At 42.7% G+C, this 20,037-nt stretch overlaps 1 protein-coding gene and 1 non-coding gene across 2 annotated transcripts in view; one reads left to right on the top strand and one right to left on the bottom strand.

Moving 5' to 3' along the window:
* ECT2L (epithelial cell transforming 2 like) overlaps window positions 1-20,037 on the bottom strand; it is a 110,066-nt gene that overhangs the window by 30,072 nt on the left and 59,957 nt on the right. The window contains exons 10-12 of the mRNA XM_073022536.1: window positions 13,537-13,629; window positions 11,082-11,264; window positions 7,836-7,939 (exon numbers count right to left, since the gene is read on the bottom strand). Coding sequence (XP_072878637.1) covers window positions 7,836-7,939; window positions 11,082-11,264; window positions 13,537-13,629 — 380 coding nt within the window. The remainder of the gene's footprint in view (window positions 1-7,835; window positions 7,940-11,081; window positions 11,265-13,536; window positions 13,630-20,037) is intronic.
* LOC119625403 (U6 spliceosomal RNA) lies at window positions 17,165-17,271 on the top strand. The gene has a single exon (XR_005241611.2). It is a non-coding gene; the product is annotated as a U6 spliceosomal RNA (small nuclear RNA).

The raw sequence follows: 20,037 nt of genomic DNA, 5'->3' as shown, positions 1-20,037 counted from the left end.
TTTGCATACCCTTTCTAGACCTGCATATTTAAATAAGGCTTATTCTTTCTTCACTACCTTGTTAACTATTCTTACTGTGGCCTCCCTAAAACTTAGCACATTTTTTTAAAAAGCCCTCCACCCCCACCCCTGCTGCCTGCAGCACCGCAGGGTCCACCCTAGCAACAGAGCAATGGTCCTGTGTTTATGTTGAGGGACGATCATGGTCAGCGGTCGTTATTGCTGCCTTCCTCATCAACGACGAAACTACCAATGGCAACCCTTGGATGTCCAGGGATGATGCTGGAAGAATAACTTCAATTTGTAACCAAGACTCCTTTTACCTTACTCTACTGAGGCAAAAACAAATTTTTATTTTGGAGATGCCACATTGCTCTGGCAGCCTGAGCCTCTGCAGAAGAACCCAGGTCTGCAAAGCTGCAGCCAGCTAGCTCTAGTCCTAGATGGCAGGAGGTCCCGCCTGAGCCTAAGTGCTTCCTGTCTGCTCCAGGGAGTCTTCTTATGATTTCTTTTGTCCTCTGCTCTGTGGCTGTCTCATACCAGCCTGGCATGTATCCATACTTAAGGTTTGGGCGGAGGGAGGAGATCTACTTTGTTTCGTTTTGAGACAGGGTCTCACTTTTTCACCCATGCTGGAGTGCAGTGGTGCAATATTGGCTCACTGCAGCCTCCACCTCCCAAGCTCAATTGATCCCCCCACCTCAGCCTCCCAAGTGGCTGGGACTACAGGCACACGCCACCATGCCTGGCTAATTTTGTTCATTTTTTTTTTTTAGAGACAAGGTCTCACTATGTTGCCCAGGCTGGTCTCAGATTCAAGTGCTCCTCCTGCTTTGGGATCTCAAAGTGATGGGATTACAGGCGTGAGCCACGGTGCCCAGCCAGTCTCTTGCACTCAAGCGTGGGTGATGGTGTGAGGCTGTCTCAAAAACCAAAAACAAAAACTCTCAAGTTGGACCAAGATTAAGATAATGCAAACAGCACACAATTGTATTGTGGATCTCACAGATAAGGGAGCCATCTGTCTCTGGGAGATCACCTGACTACACAGGCTCACACGAAAGTTTATGCATTAAAATTCAGGTGTCATCATGGAACCCCCAGACCACCTTGGCTATTTTAGAACCTGCTCACTTACAATTGGGCTTTGTTTCACATTCCGGCTCAGCAGCAACTTACGTTTTTAAATCTAATTTTTTCTTTGTGGATAGGACATTGATTCGGCATAGTAATTTTGTTCGAACCTAAAATTGGCAAGGTCACTCATTTTATATTATATGTTTAACTGCCAGAATTTTTACAGCTTAATTTTAGATTCCGATGCTATCTTTTACTTAGTTTTTATGGATGAATTCAGAGGAAGTAACATGGCAGAAACTTTGCACATTTATAAGACAACGATCATTTTGGGTTGGTGGGTCTTTGCCTTGGCTCTCCAGGACATATAAGGAAGACTATTAAAAAAAAGCTCGGAGAACATGTTAGGAATTTTTCTCTAGGATGGAGCATAGGCAGACACTATTTTCCAGAGACATTCTAGTCATTACTGATGCTTCTGCCAGCAAACACTCAGCTGCCTGGATTAGGGGCCAGAAATAGTTGTGAAAATGACAGGTAGAGTTCAGGAACAATTATAATTCTGGCGGCCAGCCATCACCATGGTTGCATGGTATCAGTGTAAACATTATACGCAGACAAAAACCAGGAGCAAATAATCACTGGGCAGCAGGATGGTAGGTAGATAGGTAGGTAGGTAGGTGGATGGATAGATAGATATACATGGATGGACACACACACACAGTCCTGGATTTGACAGATAATCCCTATTACACAAGCCTCTCTGGGAGGGTTTTTTTTTGTGTGTGTGTGAGAGATGGGGTCTTGCTCTTGTCACCCAGGCTGGAATGCAGTGCTGCAATCTTGGCTCACTGCAACCTCTGCCTCCCAGGTTCAAGGGATTCTCCTGCCTCAGCCTCCTGAGTAGCTGGGATTACAGGCACCTGCCACCATGCCGGCTAATTTTTGTGTTTTTCGTAGGGACAAGATTTCACCATGTTGGCCAGACTGGTCTCGAACTCCTGACCTCAGGTGATCTACCCACCTTGGCCTTCCAAAGTGTCGGGATTATAGGCGTGAGCCACTGCACCCGGCTGGAAGGGTCTTTAAAACAATTATCTCAGAGAAGCGTTCACTTTCCCCTCCTTTGTCTCCTGAGGCTTCTGAGTGAATATCCAGTTTTAAATATAAACCCTAATGTAAGGAAAATCAGCTTTTCTATTATTATCCTAATTCAACACTGACATTTAGCTGTGGTTCTTCCTCCTAGAGGTCTCTGCATTTCTTTTGTGGGCTTTGTGCCCAAGCTCTTTCGTGTTAAATAGTAGAGAATCAAATGAGAATCGAATACGTATTTTTGCTAATTCAATTTTTTAAAAAATCAAAGAAATTTCCAGGCATTAAGGAGTTTTGCATTTTTCCAGTTTTATTACAGGCAGACAATGTAGCAATAGAGGGCCTGATTTCCAGCAATAAGGAACTTTCAGCCCAAATTTCATGCATTATTTTATGAACATGATTAGCTGTTCGGGTCAACAGCCAGTTGAAAAGACGTCATTCAGTTTGAATTTTATTTGGCAGAGGAACTTGAGGAGAAAGAGTCTCAGAGGAACTGCTCCAAGTCATCGTTCCCTTAGGTGTCAATGATCCCAGAAACGGTTCTCACCAAGAGTTAGGTCTTTCAAATGTGAGAGTGGCACTTCAGAGGAGGAAGCACCTTAGTTTTGTCCTTATTGCTTTCTTGCTACAAAGAGGGGCTTTTCTGGGATCTGTATGCCTGGGGTTTGAGGCGATAGCTTCACCCTTAGGAATAAAAGTGGGTGAAAGAATCCAATAAAGTTTCCAGGGAGTCAGGAATCAGCAGATGTTGAAAGGACTTCAGAAGAATTTGGAACCTGCGTAATGGGGTTATATAAGTTGATCTTTCCCTTTAGTGAACCAAGGGAAAATGAGTGGTATTAGAGGCCTGGGTGCTGTTTTTCAGGTTTTCATAGGCTAAAGGATGGATGGAGACTATGTCCACCCTTTTGGGAAGAATTATCTCCACGAATTTCAAAGAGATCGTGGCTGGCATAATGAGACAAAAGCGGCAGCCTCTGACAAGCAGAAAGGGGAGTCTGGACCAAATGCCCATCTGGCGTTCCCACCCCGGGATTCCCATCCCAGCCCGCGCGTCCTGTTAACGGGCGCTAATCATGCTGCACCACCTATTTATGTATTGGCCTCATCCTCCACAAAGGCAGGAACTGTCTTATTTTGCTGCCCAGTCCCAGGATTTAGCAGAAGGTCTAGCATGTGGTTAGCGCCTGCAAATATTTAGAGAATGAAACTAAAAAGATGAGGAATTGCCCTCTGCTTGAGAAGTTTCCTGAAAAGGTTGATTTAGGGGCAGGGCGGCCAGCAAGCAGAGCTCCAGCCTGTAAAGGGCTTAGATATCCCTGGAAGGCATTTAGACTCCTCTTGGGATGGCTGGGCCTGGTGGCTCAGGCCTGTAATCCCAGCACATTGGGAGGCTGAACCAGGAGGATGGCTTGAGCCCAGGATTTCAAGGCTATGGTGAGCTATAATTGTGCCACTGTACCCCAGCATGGGTGACAGAGCGAGGCCCCATCTCAAATAAATAAATAAATAAATAAAATAAAGACTCCTTTCCCAGGGAGATGCTTTTATCAGGTGATTGGGCAGAATAAGCCACTTGGGCACTTTGTGGGGGAAGGGGAGGACTAAAGTAAGGGTTGTGCTATGGTAACAGCAGAAAGGTAGGTCTTTTTTTTTTTTTTTTTTTGAGATAGGGTCTGGCTCTATTGCCCAGGCTGGAGTGCAATGGCGTAATCTTGGCTCACTGCAACCTCTACCTCCCTGGATCAGCGATTCTCCTGCCTCAGCCTCCCAAGTAGCTGGAACCACAGGTGTGCCTCACCACGCCTGGCTAATTTTAGTATTTTTAGTAGAGACGGGGTCTTACCATGTTGGCCAGGCTGGTCTCAAACTCCTGGCCTCAAGTGATCCACTCACCTTGGCCTCCCAACGGGCTGGGATTACAGGCGTGAGCCACTGCGCCCAGCCGAGCATAGGTCTTAATGACGGCAGGTATGTGCTGCTGAGTTCATTTGGGGTAGCAGGCAGAGGGGATGCTGCCACCAGCAGTCCTCCGTGTGTGCTCCTGCCCGGCCCTGCACTGTCCTTTAAAGAAGCATTAACAAATACTTCCAGAATATCAGGTTAATAGGGCAACAAATGATTTGCCTGCTAGGGGTGCTCATAAGTCTCTTACTCCTAACAGCCCCCCATGGTGAGTTTGTGTTAGGGACTGCCATCCCACGCCTTCAAACATCAAAGGTGACTTCTCTGTGGACATAAAATGGTTCTAAAACAGTATTTTCCCCTACATAGAAATCAGCTATGTGAATGAAAACATAATTCTCAGCATTTCTTGAATCCTGGTTATTTCATGTAACCAAGAATGCTTGGATTCTGAATATAGTACTTGCAAAATTATTCTTTTTTGCCTGACGAATTAGCTTTATTATTTATTTATTTATTTATTTATTTATGACAGAGTGTCACTCTGTTGCCCAGGCTGGAGTGAAGTGGTGTGACCTCTGCTCACTGAACCTCCCCAGGTTCAAGTGAACCTTGGCTCACTGAACCTCCCCGGATTCAAGTGATTCTTCTGCCTCAGTCTCCTGAGTAGTTAGGATTACAGGCGTGCCACCATGCCCAGCTAATTTTTGTATTTTTAGTAGAGATGCGGTTTCACCATGTTGGCCAGGCTGGTCTTGAACTCCCGACCTCAAATGATCTGCCCACCCGGGCCTCCCAAAGTGCTGGGATTGCAAGCGTGAGCCACCGCGCCCAGTCAGAACTCACTTTAAACCCATTTTTTTTCTTCAATGAATTTGAATCTCAGCTAAGAAAAAACAGAACTATTCTTAGTTTCACCACCCTCAAAAAAAATTCCCCTGAAGTTCTCTCAGGGCTCAACTGTATAAATGGCAAAGCAAAATGCAAATTTCTAACTTTCCCCCACAACCAAATAGTGCTGCTCAAGTTAACATAGTGCAGGTCATGCTTTTCAGTGGCTTAAGTATTACTCATATTATGAAACTACAAAACACCCTTTTTAATAATACTTCATGAAAATAAAATTCTTTGGAGAAATGACAAGTTAAAGCTTCCCAATAGAGCTTATATAATGGTTTATGAATTTCTTTATCACGTGGGTCTAACTCTACAGAAAAGCAATGGCATAAAAATTCAGCAGCAACTTTACCTTCGTGAATAAACTGAATGTTGTCTTTGGGTCACATTTTCTTGGAATAACATTTCCTTCAAAATCTTTGATCTCTTTACCACGTTTCTTCAGCAGAAAATATGACAAAAATTCCAGAGGTTTGTCCTAAAGAATGCCCCCCGCCCCGCCAAGAAAAATTCCCATTTAAAACATTCATCTGAGGCCGGGCGCGGTGGCTCAAGCCTGTAATCCCAGCACTTTGGGAGGCCGAGACGGGCGGATCACGAGGTCAGGAGATCGAGACCATCCTGGCTAACCCGGTGAAACCCCGCCTCTGATAAAAAAAAAAAAAATACAAAAAACTAGCCGGGCGAGGTGGCGGGCGCCTGTAGTCCCAGCTACTCGGGAGGCTGAGGCAGGAGAATGGCATAAACCTGGGAGGCGGAGCTTGCAGTGAGCTGAGATCCGGCCACTGCACTCCAGCCTGGGCGACAGAGCGAGACTCCGTCTCAAAAAACAAAAAACAAAAACAAAAAAACAAAAAACATTCATCTGAAATACAGGTGTTAACAGTGCAGCAGAAGAGAGAACACACTTTTTAGCAGGGATTTCAGCTTTCTACCTAATTAATTTACATGTCCAGAAAACAGAGCGACTAGTACTCAATTCGAGTCAGTACATGAGACTTTCTAGTTAATCTCATATTCCAGTTACCATACGTACTCTTGGTTCTCAACAATTTGTCACAATCCAGTTAAGACACCAAAGTTTCATGGGAGGGTCTCTCAAGATCTTTGGAACCAAAGTGGCCCACACCATCCCCTCGGACAAATGAGGAAAGGGAACAGGAGGGATCTTGTCGTCTTTCACGGGGAAGAAGGCGGCCTGGGAAAGAGGCTGCGGTAGCAGAATTGCTAGGAAAAACATGCTGGGCCTCTCAAATTTGGTTCCCTCTCAGGCTATAGGTTTGAGCACCATCCAAATTATATCATACATGGTTATTTTTAAATAATTAGGTGGAAATAAGTACACTGAACTGACACCGAGCACGCTGAGTAATCCTTCGGTGTTTTGGGAGACAGTGCGGGGGCATCTCTGTGAATATCCCTGCTCATTTTATCAGCAAGACTCGCCAAAGGCCTTTCGTCATTGGGCTGCCTGAGCCTCACTGCGTAGCTGAGACTTCACAGAAGACAAACTACAGCTAATGCAGCTTCGCAGCCCCCACCCAGTGCAGGACAGCTACGCCCAGAGATGCCTGGTGCAGACCCAGAAGCCACACTGAAACAGGAGCAGATACTCGATAATAAGGAGAGAGAACGTGTGCAGACAGTGTGAAACTCACCCACAAAGTAGAATTATGATGGTGGAAAAGAAAGATGAGACTCTCCTTGAGAATTCCTTGGAAACTGGAGAATTTAGGTTATTGAATATGTTAACATCAGCCCTATCTCCATCCTATTCGTATTCCTGACTTCCCTCAGATGGAGAGCTGCACGTTGCATTTTCTTTCTTTCTTTCTTTCTTTCTTTCTTTCTTTCTTTCTTTCTTTCTTTCTTTCTTTCTTTCTTTCTTTCTTTCTTCTTTCTTTCTTTTTTGAGATAGAGTCTCTGTCACACAGGCTGGAGTGCAGTAGTGGCACGACCCCAGCTCACTGCAACCTCCACCTCCGGGTTCAAGCGATTCTCCTGCCTCAGCCCTCTGAGTAACTGGGATTACAGGTGCCCACCACCATGACCAGCTAATTTTTGTATTTTTAGTAGAGATGAGGTTTCACCATGTTGGCCAGGCTGGTCTCCAACTCCTGACCTCAAATGATCTGCCTGCCTCTGCCTCCCAAAGTGCTGGGATTAAAGGTGTGAGCCTGGCTACACTGCATTTTCCTATAGCCAAGCTGTCCTCTTTGGGGCTGTGAGAGCTGTCTGGAGACTGACCTCTCACCATTTTCTGAAATGTGAACTGGCTTCTTCTCACTGTTTTCTGAAGTGTAGACTGACCTTAATGAGAGAGAATCTTGGATCTGTGTCTGATGAAATTGTTTCTTTGGGCTTCTCCTACACCCAACCCCAACCGAATTACTGATTTGCTTCTTTCTGTTCTGTTGTGTTCTCTTTCCCTTCCTCTCATCTAGCCCCCTTCCCTTCATCTTTTCACATCTGGGTCACACTTTCTCAGGTTTCTCCTCAAACTAGGAATTGGTTTCACTGTTGAGTAAAGTTTATGTGAAATATAAAGCCACTAGCATGTTTTACATATATATCTATAAAAAGTCACTTCTGACTGAAATTAAGCACAAGACAGAAAACAGGGCACAATGTAATAAACTTTAAATAACCTAGAAGATTTTCCTACTTGTCTGTCTTGTGTACTTAACACATCTTGTGCCCAGAATCCCTTAGTGACTGTTCTCATAAACTGATGTCATTTCTCTGAGGAACTGTGCGCTGAAAGGGATAAACTGGTCAAAAAAATTAACAATAACTGCAAACAGAATTTATTTAAATGTTGGTTTTCATAGTTTACTTTCTTCAGAGAAAACACTTACAGAATCTTCTTTTGACAACTCCATCAATCTATCTGCCAGAGCTTGTGCAGTCTCTTGGTTGTTCAGAATGTTGGTCATACCCATGGTGTCAAACATAAACTGCCCTGTAAATATAAGGCCACATGCCCTGTAATTGATTTATGCAAGAAATGTGATTTAAAAACAACAACTCAGTCCTCACAGTTGCCTTTTTTTTTTTTTTTTTTTTTTTTGAGACAGGATCTTACTCTGTTGCTCAGGCTAGGGTGCTGTGACAAAATCTTAACTGCAGCCTTGATTCCCTGAGCTCAAATGATCCTTCCGCCTCAGCCTCTCAAGTAGCTGGGACTATAGGCGTGCACCACCATGCCTGCTTACTTTTTTAACTATTATTTATTTATTTATTTTGAGATGGAATCTCACTCTTGTCACCTAGGCTGGAGTGCAGTGGCGCAATCTGGGCTCACTGCAACCTCCGCCTCCTCAGTCTCCTGAGAAGCTGATATTACAGGCGCCTGCCACCACGCCCATCTATTTTTTTTTTTTTTTTTTTGGAGTTTTAGTAGAGACCAGGTTTCACCATGTTGGCCAGGCTAGTCTCGAACTCCTGACCTCAAGTGATCCTCTTGCCTCGGCCTCCCAAAGTGCTGGGATTACAGGCGTGAGCCACTGCGGCCAGCCAATTTTTTAACTTATTGTAGAGGTGGAGTCTTGCTATGTTTCCCAAGCTGGTCTCAAACTCCTAGCCTTAAGCAATCTACCCACCTCAGCCTCCCAAAGCATTGGGACTACAGACATGAGCCATCGTACTAGACCCACAGTTGTTTTTTAGTGGATAAAAATGCAAACAATAGCAGTAAAACTTCTATTACCCAATGAGGATTTCTACTATGATAAAATATAAAATGAACCAAAGTAATCTAAATGTCTAGCATATAAAAAGTGCCCACTCTGGCAAAGCTGATATTGAATGAAATGTATAAATTGGACAATAAGGAGAGAGCATGTAAAAAGGAGCTCAATAAGTTTAAATGTTAGACTCTTGATCCTACCAGAAGTTCCTCTATCTTCTCCTTTATCTTTATGCTCAAATAGACATTTTTTTTTTTTTTTTTGAGATAGGGTCTCACTCTGTTGCCCAGGCTGGAGTGCAGTGACACAATCTCAGCTCACTGCAACCTCTACCTCTCCGGCTCAAGCAGTTCTCGTGCTTCAGCCTCCTGAGTAGCTGGGATTACAGGCACACGTCACCACATCCAGCTAATTTTTCTATTTTTCTGTGGAGACGATGTTTTGCCATGTTGCCCAGGCTGGTCTCAAATTCCTGAGCTCGAGCAATCCACCTGCCTCAGCTTCCCAAACTGTTGGGATTACAGGCTGAGCCACTGCACCAGGCTTCAAATATATAAATATTTTAAAGTCCAAAGTAAATAACATGCAAACATACATACACAGACATCTTTTAATTTTTAAAATATTTTTAACACGATGCAGTTATTTAAAAAATTGTCGGGCCGGGTGCAGTGGCTCAAACCTGTAATCCCAGCACTTTGGGAGGCCGAGGCGGGCGGATCACAAGGTCAGGAGATCAAGACCATTCTGGCTAACAGAGTGAAACCCCGTCTGTACTAAAAAACTACAAAAAGAAATTAGCTGGGCGTGGTGGCAGGCACCTGTAGTCCCAGCTACTCGGGAGGCTAAGGCAGGAGAATGGTGTGAACCCAGGAGGTGGAGCTTGCAGTGAGCCAAGATCGTGACACCGCACTCAAGCCTGGGTGACAGAGTGAGACTCCGTCTCAAAAAAAAAAAAAAAAAAAAAATTATTTTTCCATTTTCTTCTCATTGCCTACGTATATTATTTCATAAATACTCTTATCTTTAGCCAGGTGTGACAGCTACTGGGGAGGCTGAGGCGGGCAGATCACTTGAGGTCGGGAGTTTGAGACCAACCTGGCCAACATGGCGAAACCCCGTCTCTACTAAAAATACGAAAAATAGGCTGCGCACGGTGGCTCACGCCTGTAATCCCAGCACTTTGGGAGGCTGAGATGGGCGGATCACTTGCGGTCGGGGGTTTGAGACCAGCCTGGTCAACATGGTGAAACCCTGTCTCTACTAAAAATACAAAAATTAGCTGGGCATGGTGGTGCATGCCTGTAATCCCAGTTACTCAGGAGGCTGAGGGAAGAGAATCCCTTGAACCCGGGAGGCGGAGGTTGCAATGAGCTGAGATCGCACCATTGCACTGCAGCATGGGGGACAAAAGTGAAACTCTGTCTAAAAAAAAAAAAAGAAAGAAAGAAAGAACTAGGAGAAATACTTTCTCCGTGTTTACAACTTCATAACCATTTTTAAATAATGGTTGAACACCTCCTAAATGTGATAGAGTAGGTAGTACAAATAAGCAGGAAGGCAAATCCCTGTTTTGGAGGCATTTCTGTAAAGAGACATAGGACACATATTGACAGATATCTGCATGCACACTTGTGTGTTACAGCTCTTGTGTAGATGGTAACTATGTAAACAGACCTTAAATATGGAGCTGGGCAGAGGAAAAGAAGAAAGGCATAGATAGAGGGTGATTTGATTCATACGGTGTTTTAGTCAGGCGGAAAGTAGTAGGGGAAAAATTGAATAGATATGAATAGTTGCAGATGAGAAAAAGAAAAACTCTTTACCTAGATGGTGAAATATACTTAATTTTACAGAATGGACTAATTTAGGAAAAGATGCAAAGTGGAGGAAGTAAATGGTTTTCAAAGGGCTCTGCTGTGATCATTCATTCCATCATGGGGCTGGAATGTGAATGGAAAAATTCATTCAACCATGTCCAATAGACTCAGCAAAGGCCCATGGAGCCCATCACTAAATTATATTTTTTAGATAGAAAATAAATAGAATTTAAATTGTAGAACAATTTATGTAATAGTTGCTGGGGTATAAGAGGTGCTTAACTTTCAGAGCAAACTCTAGTGGGAAAAGTGCACAGCTCTCTGGCTTAGCAAACAGCAAATTGTGTCCAGGTAAATAAGTGACAAAGAATTAATAAGGTGGTAAAATGTTAAAATAAGAACCAGCTTCAACATTTTTGAACCTGAATATATTTGTTCTTAACAGGTATTCATTACATTTGAAAGGAAGTGTGAGCAACCTAGGAGATAAAGTTTTACTGGAGTTAAAATTTTACTTGCGCCACAACTAGTATTCACTCGGGATGTGAAAGCAACTTCATAATTAACCTGCAACAGAAGTAGCAAGACTGCTTACCTATCATCCTGCCACTGATGCTCTTCTGCAGTTCCTTGAAGAGAGGATACAGCTGCTTCCTTACTGTTTTCAAGGTTTCTTCTAGGAAGTCTGCGAAGCTGGACCATGTCTGTAGCTTTGCTTCGCAGAAGTAGATGGAAGAGGGGGCCTTTCCCCATTGGGATCCCAGCCAATCACTAAGAACTGACAAGATTTTCTTCTGTTATTATTGCAGGCTTGAGCTCAGATGAAAGAATTCTACGTCCTGTTTAAAGTACAACAAAAACTTAGTTGCATTTGTATTGAGTTTATTATCGTTTCTCATTAGAAGACTAAGACAAACACCCATCCTCTGTTTTCAAAGGTAAAATTAGAAACTCAAAAAGGATTCAATGAATCATTTCAAATGCATCTCTTTGATAGCTGAGGCTGACGTATTCCATTCAAAGTTAAAAAAAAAAAACAAAACAACTGCTGGATTGTGCATTGGGAAGCTGAGAAGTCATCTAAGGAAGAATGCATTGCTGTATCTTTCCAGTCTACAAGTGAAAACACAAGAAATCCCACACTACACGGCTTCCCCATCAGGCCACTGAAAGTCAACCCTGTCATAGCCAAATCCTTATCTTTCTTAAATTATGTCAAACTGCTACCTCGCTCTACAAATCTGTCTACAGGACTATAGCAGATGCTTAAAGAAAGTTTCTCTTCTTAAAAAACAATTACTGGATGATGCACTGGTATGTTAAATTTGATTTTCTGTCCTGAGTGGATACATAGCCTTACTTGCTTTGTTTCCTCTACTGTTACTGATAGACATGTGGAAAGCTTCACAACATGTTTTTGTTTTTGTTTTTGTTTGAGACAGAGTCTTGCTTTGTTACCCAGGCTGGAGTATAGTGGCACGACCTCGGCTCACTGCAACCTCCGCCTCCCAGGTTCAAGCAATTCTTGTGCCTCAGTCTCCCAAGTAGCTGGGACTATAGATGCATGCCACTACTGCCTGGCTAATTTTTGTATTTTTAATAGAGACGAGGTTTCACCATGTTGGCCAGGCTGGTGTCTAACTCCTGAGCTCGTGATGCTCCTGCCTCGGCCTCCCAAAGTGCTCGGATTACAGGTGTGAGCCACCGCACCCAGACACAACATACTTTTTTTTTTTTTTTTTTTTTTTTTTTTAAATAAGGAGAATGAGAACAAGAGGGGGAAAAGGAGGATGAATAGGAGGAAGGGAAGGCAGAGGAGGAGAAAAGAAGAAAACCTGTTCCCAGCCAGATGTGGTGGGTCACACTTGTAATCCCAGCACTTTGGGAGGCCAAAGTGGGTGGATCACAAGGTCAAGAGATCAAGACCATCCAGGCCAACATAGTGAAACCCCATCTTCACTAAAAATACAAAAATTAGCTGGGCATGGTGGCGGGCGCCTGTAGTCCCAGCTACTCAGGAGGCTGAGGCAGGAGAACTGCCTGAACCCAGGAGGCAGAGGTTGCAGTGAGCCAAGATCGAGACCGTGCCACTGCACTCCAGCCTGGCGACACAGCAAGACTCTGTCTCAAAAAAAAAAAAAAAAAAAAGAGGAAGAAAGAAAGAAAACCTGTTCCCTATTACCAGCAACAGTGTTCACAGCCTGCTGCGCTCTGCTAGGCCAGTTCCTCTCTCCACAGAGCCAAATATGCTATCATTTGGTGATGTTGCTATATTAACTAAAATTAGCAAGTGACCTCTGCTTCAAAACTATATTAGGTCAATGCGCTTTTGTTTTATCTATAAAGAATTTTTTCCCTTACCAGTTTCACAATTGTGCCAGTTTTCCCAAGTTCTAAAAGGCCCTTGGCATTTAGGAGTAGAGAAGCAATGCTTTATATAGTTTGCATCACTCTCAGCCCTACTTGATAGGAATCAAGGGTGTTTTAAAGCAGAAAATGACTGGCGTCAGCGTAACAAAGCAATTTGACTCTCTTGTTGGTCAGCCCATGTTACATTTTAATCTAAATTTGCAGCTTTAGTACCTAAATGAAAGTTTGCTTTCAGGTGTATTTTCTCTGATTGTTTTTCCTCTCAGATAATGCTACTGTAATGGAAACTAAGCCAGCCTCTTTGCCATCTCTTCATAGCTACAATTTATTTTTCCAAATAAAACCATATTGACTATATTTTACCAAGAAAAGTTATTCTTTGTACTTATTATTTTTCTAGATCAGCAACTTTGCTTAATTGTTAAAGAGTACGTTTTCAACAGAGTTTTTGTAAATGATGGTTTGGGGCAAATATGTACAATAAATAATTCTCTTCTAAGCAAATGACTGAGTGATGTGAGATTACCTAGTTTGGGAAGTAATAGCGTTCCTTCAGGGGAGGAATGAAAGAGAGTAATGGATATCAGCCATACCAGTACTATTAACTGGATTTTGTCTTTTGATGATCCTGGAGTTGGCTTGTGTTATTGGACATGGCACTCAGCTCCCATAACACTTACTGTGCTGGTAAGAGCCAGTTGCAATCCCAGTGGGGGCCGTAAAGAATGTGCCAGTTAGTTGAGACAGCTGGGAAAGAACTTCAGTTCCTGCCTCTGCATAGTAAAAAATACTTTTGTTAGTTTACTCATATGTTTTGCCATGGAAGATGATATAACTTGGATATTTGTTCCCTCCAAATCTCATGTTGAAATCTAATCCCCAGCGTTGGAGATGGGGCCTGGCAGGAGGTATCTGGATCATGGGGGCAGATCCCTCACGAATGGCTAGTGCCATCCCCTTAGTGATGAGTGAGCTCTCACTCTGAGTTCACACAAGATCTGGTTGTTTAAAAGTGTGTGGCACCTCCTCCCTCTCTCTTGTTCCCGCTCTTGCCATGTGACACACCAGCGGCCCCTTCACCCTCTGCCGTGATTATAAGCTCCCCGAGGCCCTCACCAGACACCAAGCAGATGCCAGTGGCATGCTTCCTATACAGCTTGGAGAACCACGAAGTAATTAAACCTCTTTTCTTTATAAATTACCCACCCTCAGGTATTTCTTTATAGCAATGCAAGAACAGACTAATCCAGAGCAGTTAAATATTATGTACGGGCACTAAAGAGATGGCCAAGAAAGGCCGCTAGCAGTTCTCGTCTTCCATTCAAACCACTCCATTGAACAGTCCATGAACACTTTATAGTTCACCCCTAAATGCTGAAGCCGAAACAATCTGAGGACTAAACTACAGGATGGGGAAAGAGGGTATGGAGTTTGATCTGGGGCTTATTTTCAGATTTGGAATACCCAGCCCAAAGAAAGAGAAAAATCTACATATTTTTTCTAAAATAGTCTGACTCAAAGGGTAAGTCTCATTATAAGAGGATAGATTTTAAAAAGTTAAACACAGGATGGAATATGATGGTTAAAATTTAGCCCCTTCCCTGGGCAAAGACTTCATGACTAAAACACCAAAAGTAATTGCAACAAAAGCCAGAATTGACAAATGGGATCTAATTAAACTAAAGCACCTCTGCAGAGCAAAAGAAACTATCATCAGGGTGAACAGGCAACCTACAGAATGGGAGAAAATTTTTGCAATCTATCCATCTGACAAAGGGCTAATATCCAGAATCTACAAGGAACTTAAACAAATTTACAAGAAAAAAAGAAAAAAAAAACAAAAAAAACCCAACCCCATCAAAAAGTGGCCGAAGGATGTGAACAGACACTTCTCAAAAGAAGACATTTATGAGGCCATCAAACACATGAAAAAAAGCTCATCATCACTGGTCATTAGAGAAATGCAAATCAAAGCCACAATGAGGTACCATCTCATGCCAGTTAGAATGGTGATTATTAGAAAGTCAGGAAACAACAGGTGCTGGTAAGGCTGTGGAGAAATAGGAATGCTTTTACACTGTTGGGGGAGTGTAAATTGGTTCTACCATTGTGGAAGATGGTGTGGTGATTGCTCAAGGATCTAGAACCATAAATACCATTTGACCCAGCAATCCCATAACTGGGTATATACCCAAAGGATTATAAATCATTCTACTATAAGGACACATGCACACGTATGTTTATTGCAGCACTGTTCACAATGGCAAAGACTTGGAACCAACCCAAATGTCCCTCCATGGTAGACTGGATAAAGAAAATGTGGCACATATACACCATGGAATACTAGGCAGCCATAAAAAACAATGAGTTCATGTCCTCTGCAGGGACATGGATGAAACTGGAAGCCATCATCCTCAGCAAACTAACACAGGAACGGAAAACCAAACACCGCATGTTCTCACTCATAAGTGGGAGTTGAACAATGAGAACACATGGACACAGGGAGGGGAACATCATACACCGGGGCCTAGGACGGTTGGGGGGAAAGGGGAGGGAGAGCATTAGGACAAATAGCTAATGCATGCAGGGCTTAAAACCTAGATGACGGGTTGATAGGTGCAGCAAATCACCATGGCACATGTATTCCCATGTAACAAAGGTACACACACTGTACTTATATCCCAGAACTCCAAGTAAAAAATAAATAAATAAATAAATAATAAAAAATAGCCCCTTCAGTGGCACAACATATAGATTGAATTATTTAATTCAGCATACAGGTTGAATTACTTGGAATGAAATGGGTAATTTATTTTAACTATTTGTGGTCCAAGAATAAATACTCCAAAATGCTTCAATTGCTTCATGAAACAAGATGACAGCAGCTGAAAGTTTGGGATGTCTCTCACCTACTGATGCCTATAGCACTTTCATTGACAAATTCATGAATGAAATCAAATAGAGAGTCCAATGTACATACATAGTCAATAGATTTCAACAAAGGTACAAATTAAATTCATTGGAAAAAGAATAGTAGTTATAAAGAATGGTGATGAAACAACTAGCCATATGTAAAAAAAAAATTAACTTCTATCCATATCTCATATATCACATTAAAAAAATAGTCAAGTTGATCACAGACCTAAAAGTCAAACTTAAAGCTATAAATCATTTAGAAAAAACATAGGAGAAAATCTTAGTGGCCTTTGGTTAGGTAAATCATGTTTAGATATGATGCCAAAGCATGATCTATACAAGGACATTTGATATATTTGATTTCACCGAAATTAAGAACTGTACTTCAGGCTGGGCACAGTGGCTCATGCCTGTAATCCCAGCACTTTGGGAGGCCGAGGTGGGCAGATCACCTGAGGTCAGGAGTTCAAGACTAGCCTGGCCAACATGGTGAAACCCTGTCTCTACTAAAAATATAAAAAAAGTAGCTGGGCATGGTGGTGGGCATCTGTAATCTTGTAATCCCAGCTACTCAGGAGGCTGAGGCAGGAGAATCGCTTGAACCTGGGAGGCGGAGGTTGCAGTGAGTCAAGATTGGGCCATTGCACTCCAGCCTGGGTAACAAGAGCGAAACTCTGTCTCAAAAAAAAAAAAAAAAAAAAAAAAAAAAAGAACTCTGCTTGAAAAGAAACTGTTCAAAGAAGGAAAATATAAGTCACAAACTGGAGAAAATATTTGTAAGTTACTTATCCAGTATGTGCAAAGAGTTCTTAAAACTGAATAAGAAACAAACAACCTAGTCTTTAAGATGGTCAAAAGAATGGCAAATAAGCATATGAAAAGATCTTGAGCATCATTAGTCATTAGGAAAATACAAATTAAAACCACAATGAGATACCACCACATACCCACCCGAATGGCTAAAATTAAAAAGACTGGCCATACCAAGTGTTAGAATGATGGGCAGCTAGAGTTCTCAATACCGCTTGTGGAAATATAAAATGCTAAAGTCACTTTGGAAATCAGTTTAGCTGGTGTTTTTATAAAGTTAAACATACACCTACATATAACCTTGCCACTCTACTCCCAGGTATTCATCCAAGAGAAATGAAAGCATATGTTCATAGCAGCTTTATTTGTAAAAGCAGAAACCAGGAAGAACTCAAATTTATCTATCAACAAATTAATGGATAAACAAAGTGTAGTATACATGTACAATGTAATAATTCCCAGTAGTAAAAAGGAGACATTGATACATGCATCGAATGGATAAATCTAAAATAATGATTGAGTGAAGAAAGTCAGACAGATAATACATACTGTATGATGCCATTTATAGAAGATTCTAGGTCAGTGCTCACTTTGGCAGCACATATACTAAAATTGGAACAATACAGAGAAGATTAGTATGGCCTCTGCACATGGATGACCTGCAAATTTTTGAAATGTTCCATATTAAAAAAGAAAAAAGGAAAAGGAAAATTCTAGGCCAGGTGGGATGGCGCACGTCTGTGATCCCAGCAGGCTGAGGAAGGAGAACTGCTTGAGCCTAGGAGCTCAAGACCAGCCTGGGAAGCGTAGGGAGACCCTGTCTCTACTAAAAATAAAACAATTAGCCAAGTGTGGTGTTGTGCACCTGTAGTCCCAGCTACTCAGGAGGCTGAGGTGGGAGGATCGCTTGACCCCAGGAAGTTGAGGCTGCACTGAGCCTTGATTTCAGCACTGCACTCCAGCCTGGGCAACAAAGCAGACCCTGTCTCAAAAAAAAAAAAAAAAAAGGAAAATTCCAGAAGATGAAGACTAATATACGTGAAAGAAAGACCAGTGGTTGCCTCAGGTTGGGGGTGGGGAGATGCAGGACAGAGAAATTATGGAATGGCATAAGGAAAGTTTTGGGGGTAATGAATATGTTCATCTTCTTGATTTTTCTTATGGTTTCATGGGATAAGCATACACATGTCAAAATTTAGTCAATTGCACACTTTAGTTATGTACAGTTTATTGTATATTAATTATATTTAATGCCAAAAAGAATGAGTCTCAGATTCTCAGATTTTTGGCTTATGCAGTAACTGTTGAATGATATTTTTACGGAGGAATCTGGGGAAGGGGTAGGTTTGGTGCTGGGGAGGCAATCAAGGGTCTGATTTAACTTTGAGGTGTCTATTAAATGTGAAAATTAAACATCCAGTATGAAGATTCCAAGTGGGAATTAGATATGAGTCTACAGCTCAGAGATTTCAGAGCTGGAGACATAAATTTCGGGGTTCTCAGCATATAAATTATATTTAGAGTCATAGTGATATGGTTTGGCTGTGTCCCCACCCAAAATCTCATCTTGAATTGTAATAATCCTCACGTGTCAAGGGTGGGACCAGGTGGAGATAATTGAATTAAGGGGGCAATCTCCCCATCCTCTTCTCGTGAGAGCGAGTGAGTTCTCATGAGATCTGATGGTTTTATAAGGGGCTTCCTCCTTTGCTCAGCTCTTAGTTTTCTCCCTCCTGCTGCCATGTGAAGAAGGACGTGTTTGCTTCCCCAGCCATGCAGAACTGTGAGTCAATTAAACCTCTTTCCTTTATAAATTACCCAGTCTCTGGCAGCGTGAGAACGGACCAAGCGTGAGAAAGGACTAATACACATAGGAGTAGTGAGACTGCCTAGGGAGGAGAGTGCGTATGTGGAAAAGGAGAAAGGCTAGGATCAAGCCGTAGAGAATATTTAAGGATCCTGCAGAGAAAGAAGAACCTGCAAAGGAGACAAGAGGTCACTGAGGTAAGAGGAAACAGGGAGCGGGTGATATTAGGGACAACAAGAGAAGGAGTATTTCAAGAAGGGGCATTCCTCTGCATCAGATGCTTCCAAGAAGTCAAAGTGAGATGGGAATGGAGCAGGGACCACTGGATTTGAGCACGTGGAAGTCACTTACAGTCCTCCAAAAGCAGTGCCAGTAGAGACAGAGACCTATTGGAGGAGCTTGAGGGGAGTGTGGGAGGTGAGGAAGGAAGGCCTTGAAGCAGCAGCGTCAACATAACCTGGAAACTTGATAGAAAGGAAAATTCTCCAGCCCCACCCCAGACTTAACTGAGTCTGAAACTCTGCGTGGGACCCAGCAATGTGTAGTTTAACCAGCCCTCCAGGTGATATGGATGCATGCTCAAGTCTGAGAACCTCTGGTCTTGTCAATTGAAAAAGTGGCGAGGGAAAGCTTGTTGTCCTTTTATTTTTTTAAAAGACAGGAGATACTACAGGTGTTTCTGTTTGATAGAAACAATCCAATAAAGAGAGACATGAGGGCGTAGGAGAGGATTGGATGTAGGAAGTCTGGAGAAGATGAAAGGCAACGGGCTAGATTCCAAGTGCAGTATCTGAGCTTGTTTGAGACGGGTGCTGCTTCCATCAAGGCAGAAAGGGAGACAGAATAAAAAGTAAGAGGTGGAGCTAGTGGTGGATTCGATGGTGGGAGGAAAATTAGGGAGTTCCCATATGATTCTGTTTTCTCAGGGAAGTAAAAGGTGAGGTCAAAGCTGAGAGACAGGGTTATTGAAAGATTGTCTAAAGAGAAGAGATAAAATTGTCATCTCAAAGAGTGTGAAAATGAATTTACCAAGGAAATTGCTCATCAGTGTTGCAATCCCATTTGACAGTTATGTCACCAAAGTAAAGTTAGACCAATCAGAACAGTTGTATCACTTACTCCCACAGTCTTTAAAGCTGCTTTAGTACCCACAGGTAGAGCGTGTGCAGAGAGTTGTGTTTTAACTAACTTTGGGATTTAGCCAAATGAATTGGGATTTACCCAAAAAAGACAAGGAAGTTCAGATTCTTAGCAAGGGAGTGATGATAAAGTTGGGCCATTAAATCCAAGTTTAACAAGGAAGGAAGCAAAAATGAAGACGTGGTGATAGTGAAAAAGTTGGAGCGTGTAGGCTGGAGGTCTTAGATAAAGAATTGCTGGGCCAGGTGTGCTGGCTTATGCCTGTAATCCCAGCACTTTGGGAGGCTGAGGTGGGTGGATCATGAGGTTAGAAGTTCTAGACCAGCCTGGCCAATATGGTGAAACCCTGTCTCTACTAAAATTACAAAAATTAGCTGGGTGTGGTGGCGCATGCCTGTAGTCCCAGCTACTTGGGAGGCTGAGAAGAATCGCTTGAGCCCGGGAGGTGGAGGTTGCAGTGAGCCGAGATCACGCCACTGCACTCCAGCCTGGGCGACAGAGTGATACT

This window comes from Chlorocebus sabaeus, chromosome 13 (genome assembly GCF_047675955.1).
Source record: "Chlorocebus sabaeus isolate Y175 chromosome 13, mChlSab1.0.hap1, whole genome shotgun sequence".
Taxonomy (NCBI): Eukaryota; Metazoa; Chordata; class Mammalia; order Primates; family Cercopithecidae; genus Chlorocebus; species Chlorocebus sabaeus.
Note: the sequence above shows the minus strand (reverse complement) of the source record. Positions and strands in the feature narration are given on the sequence as shown.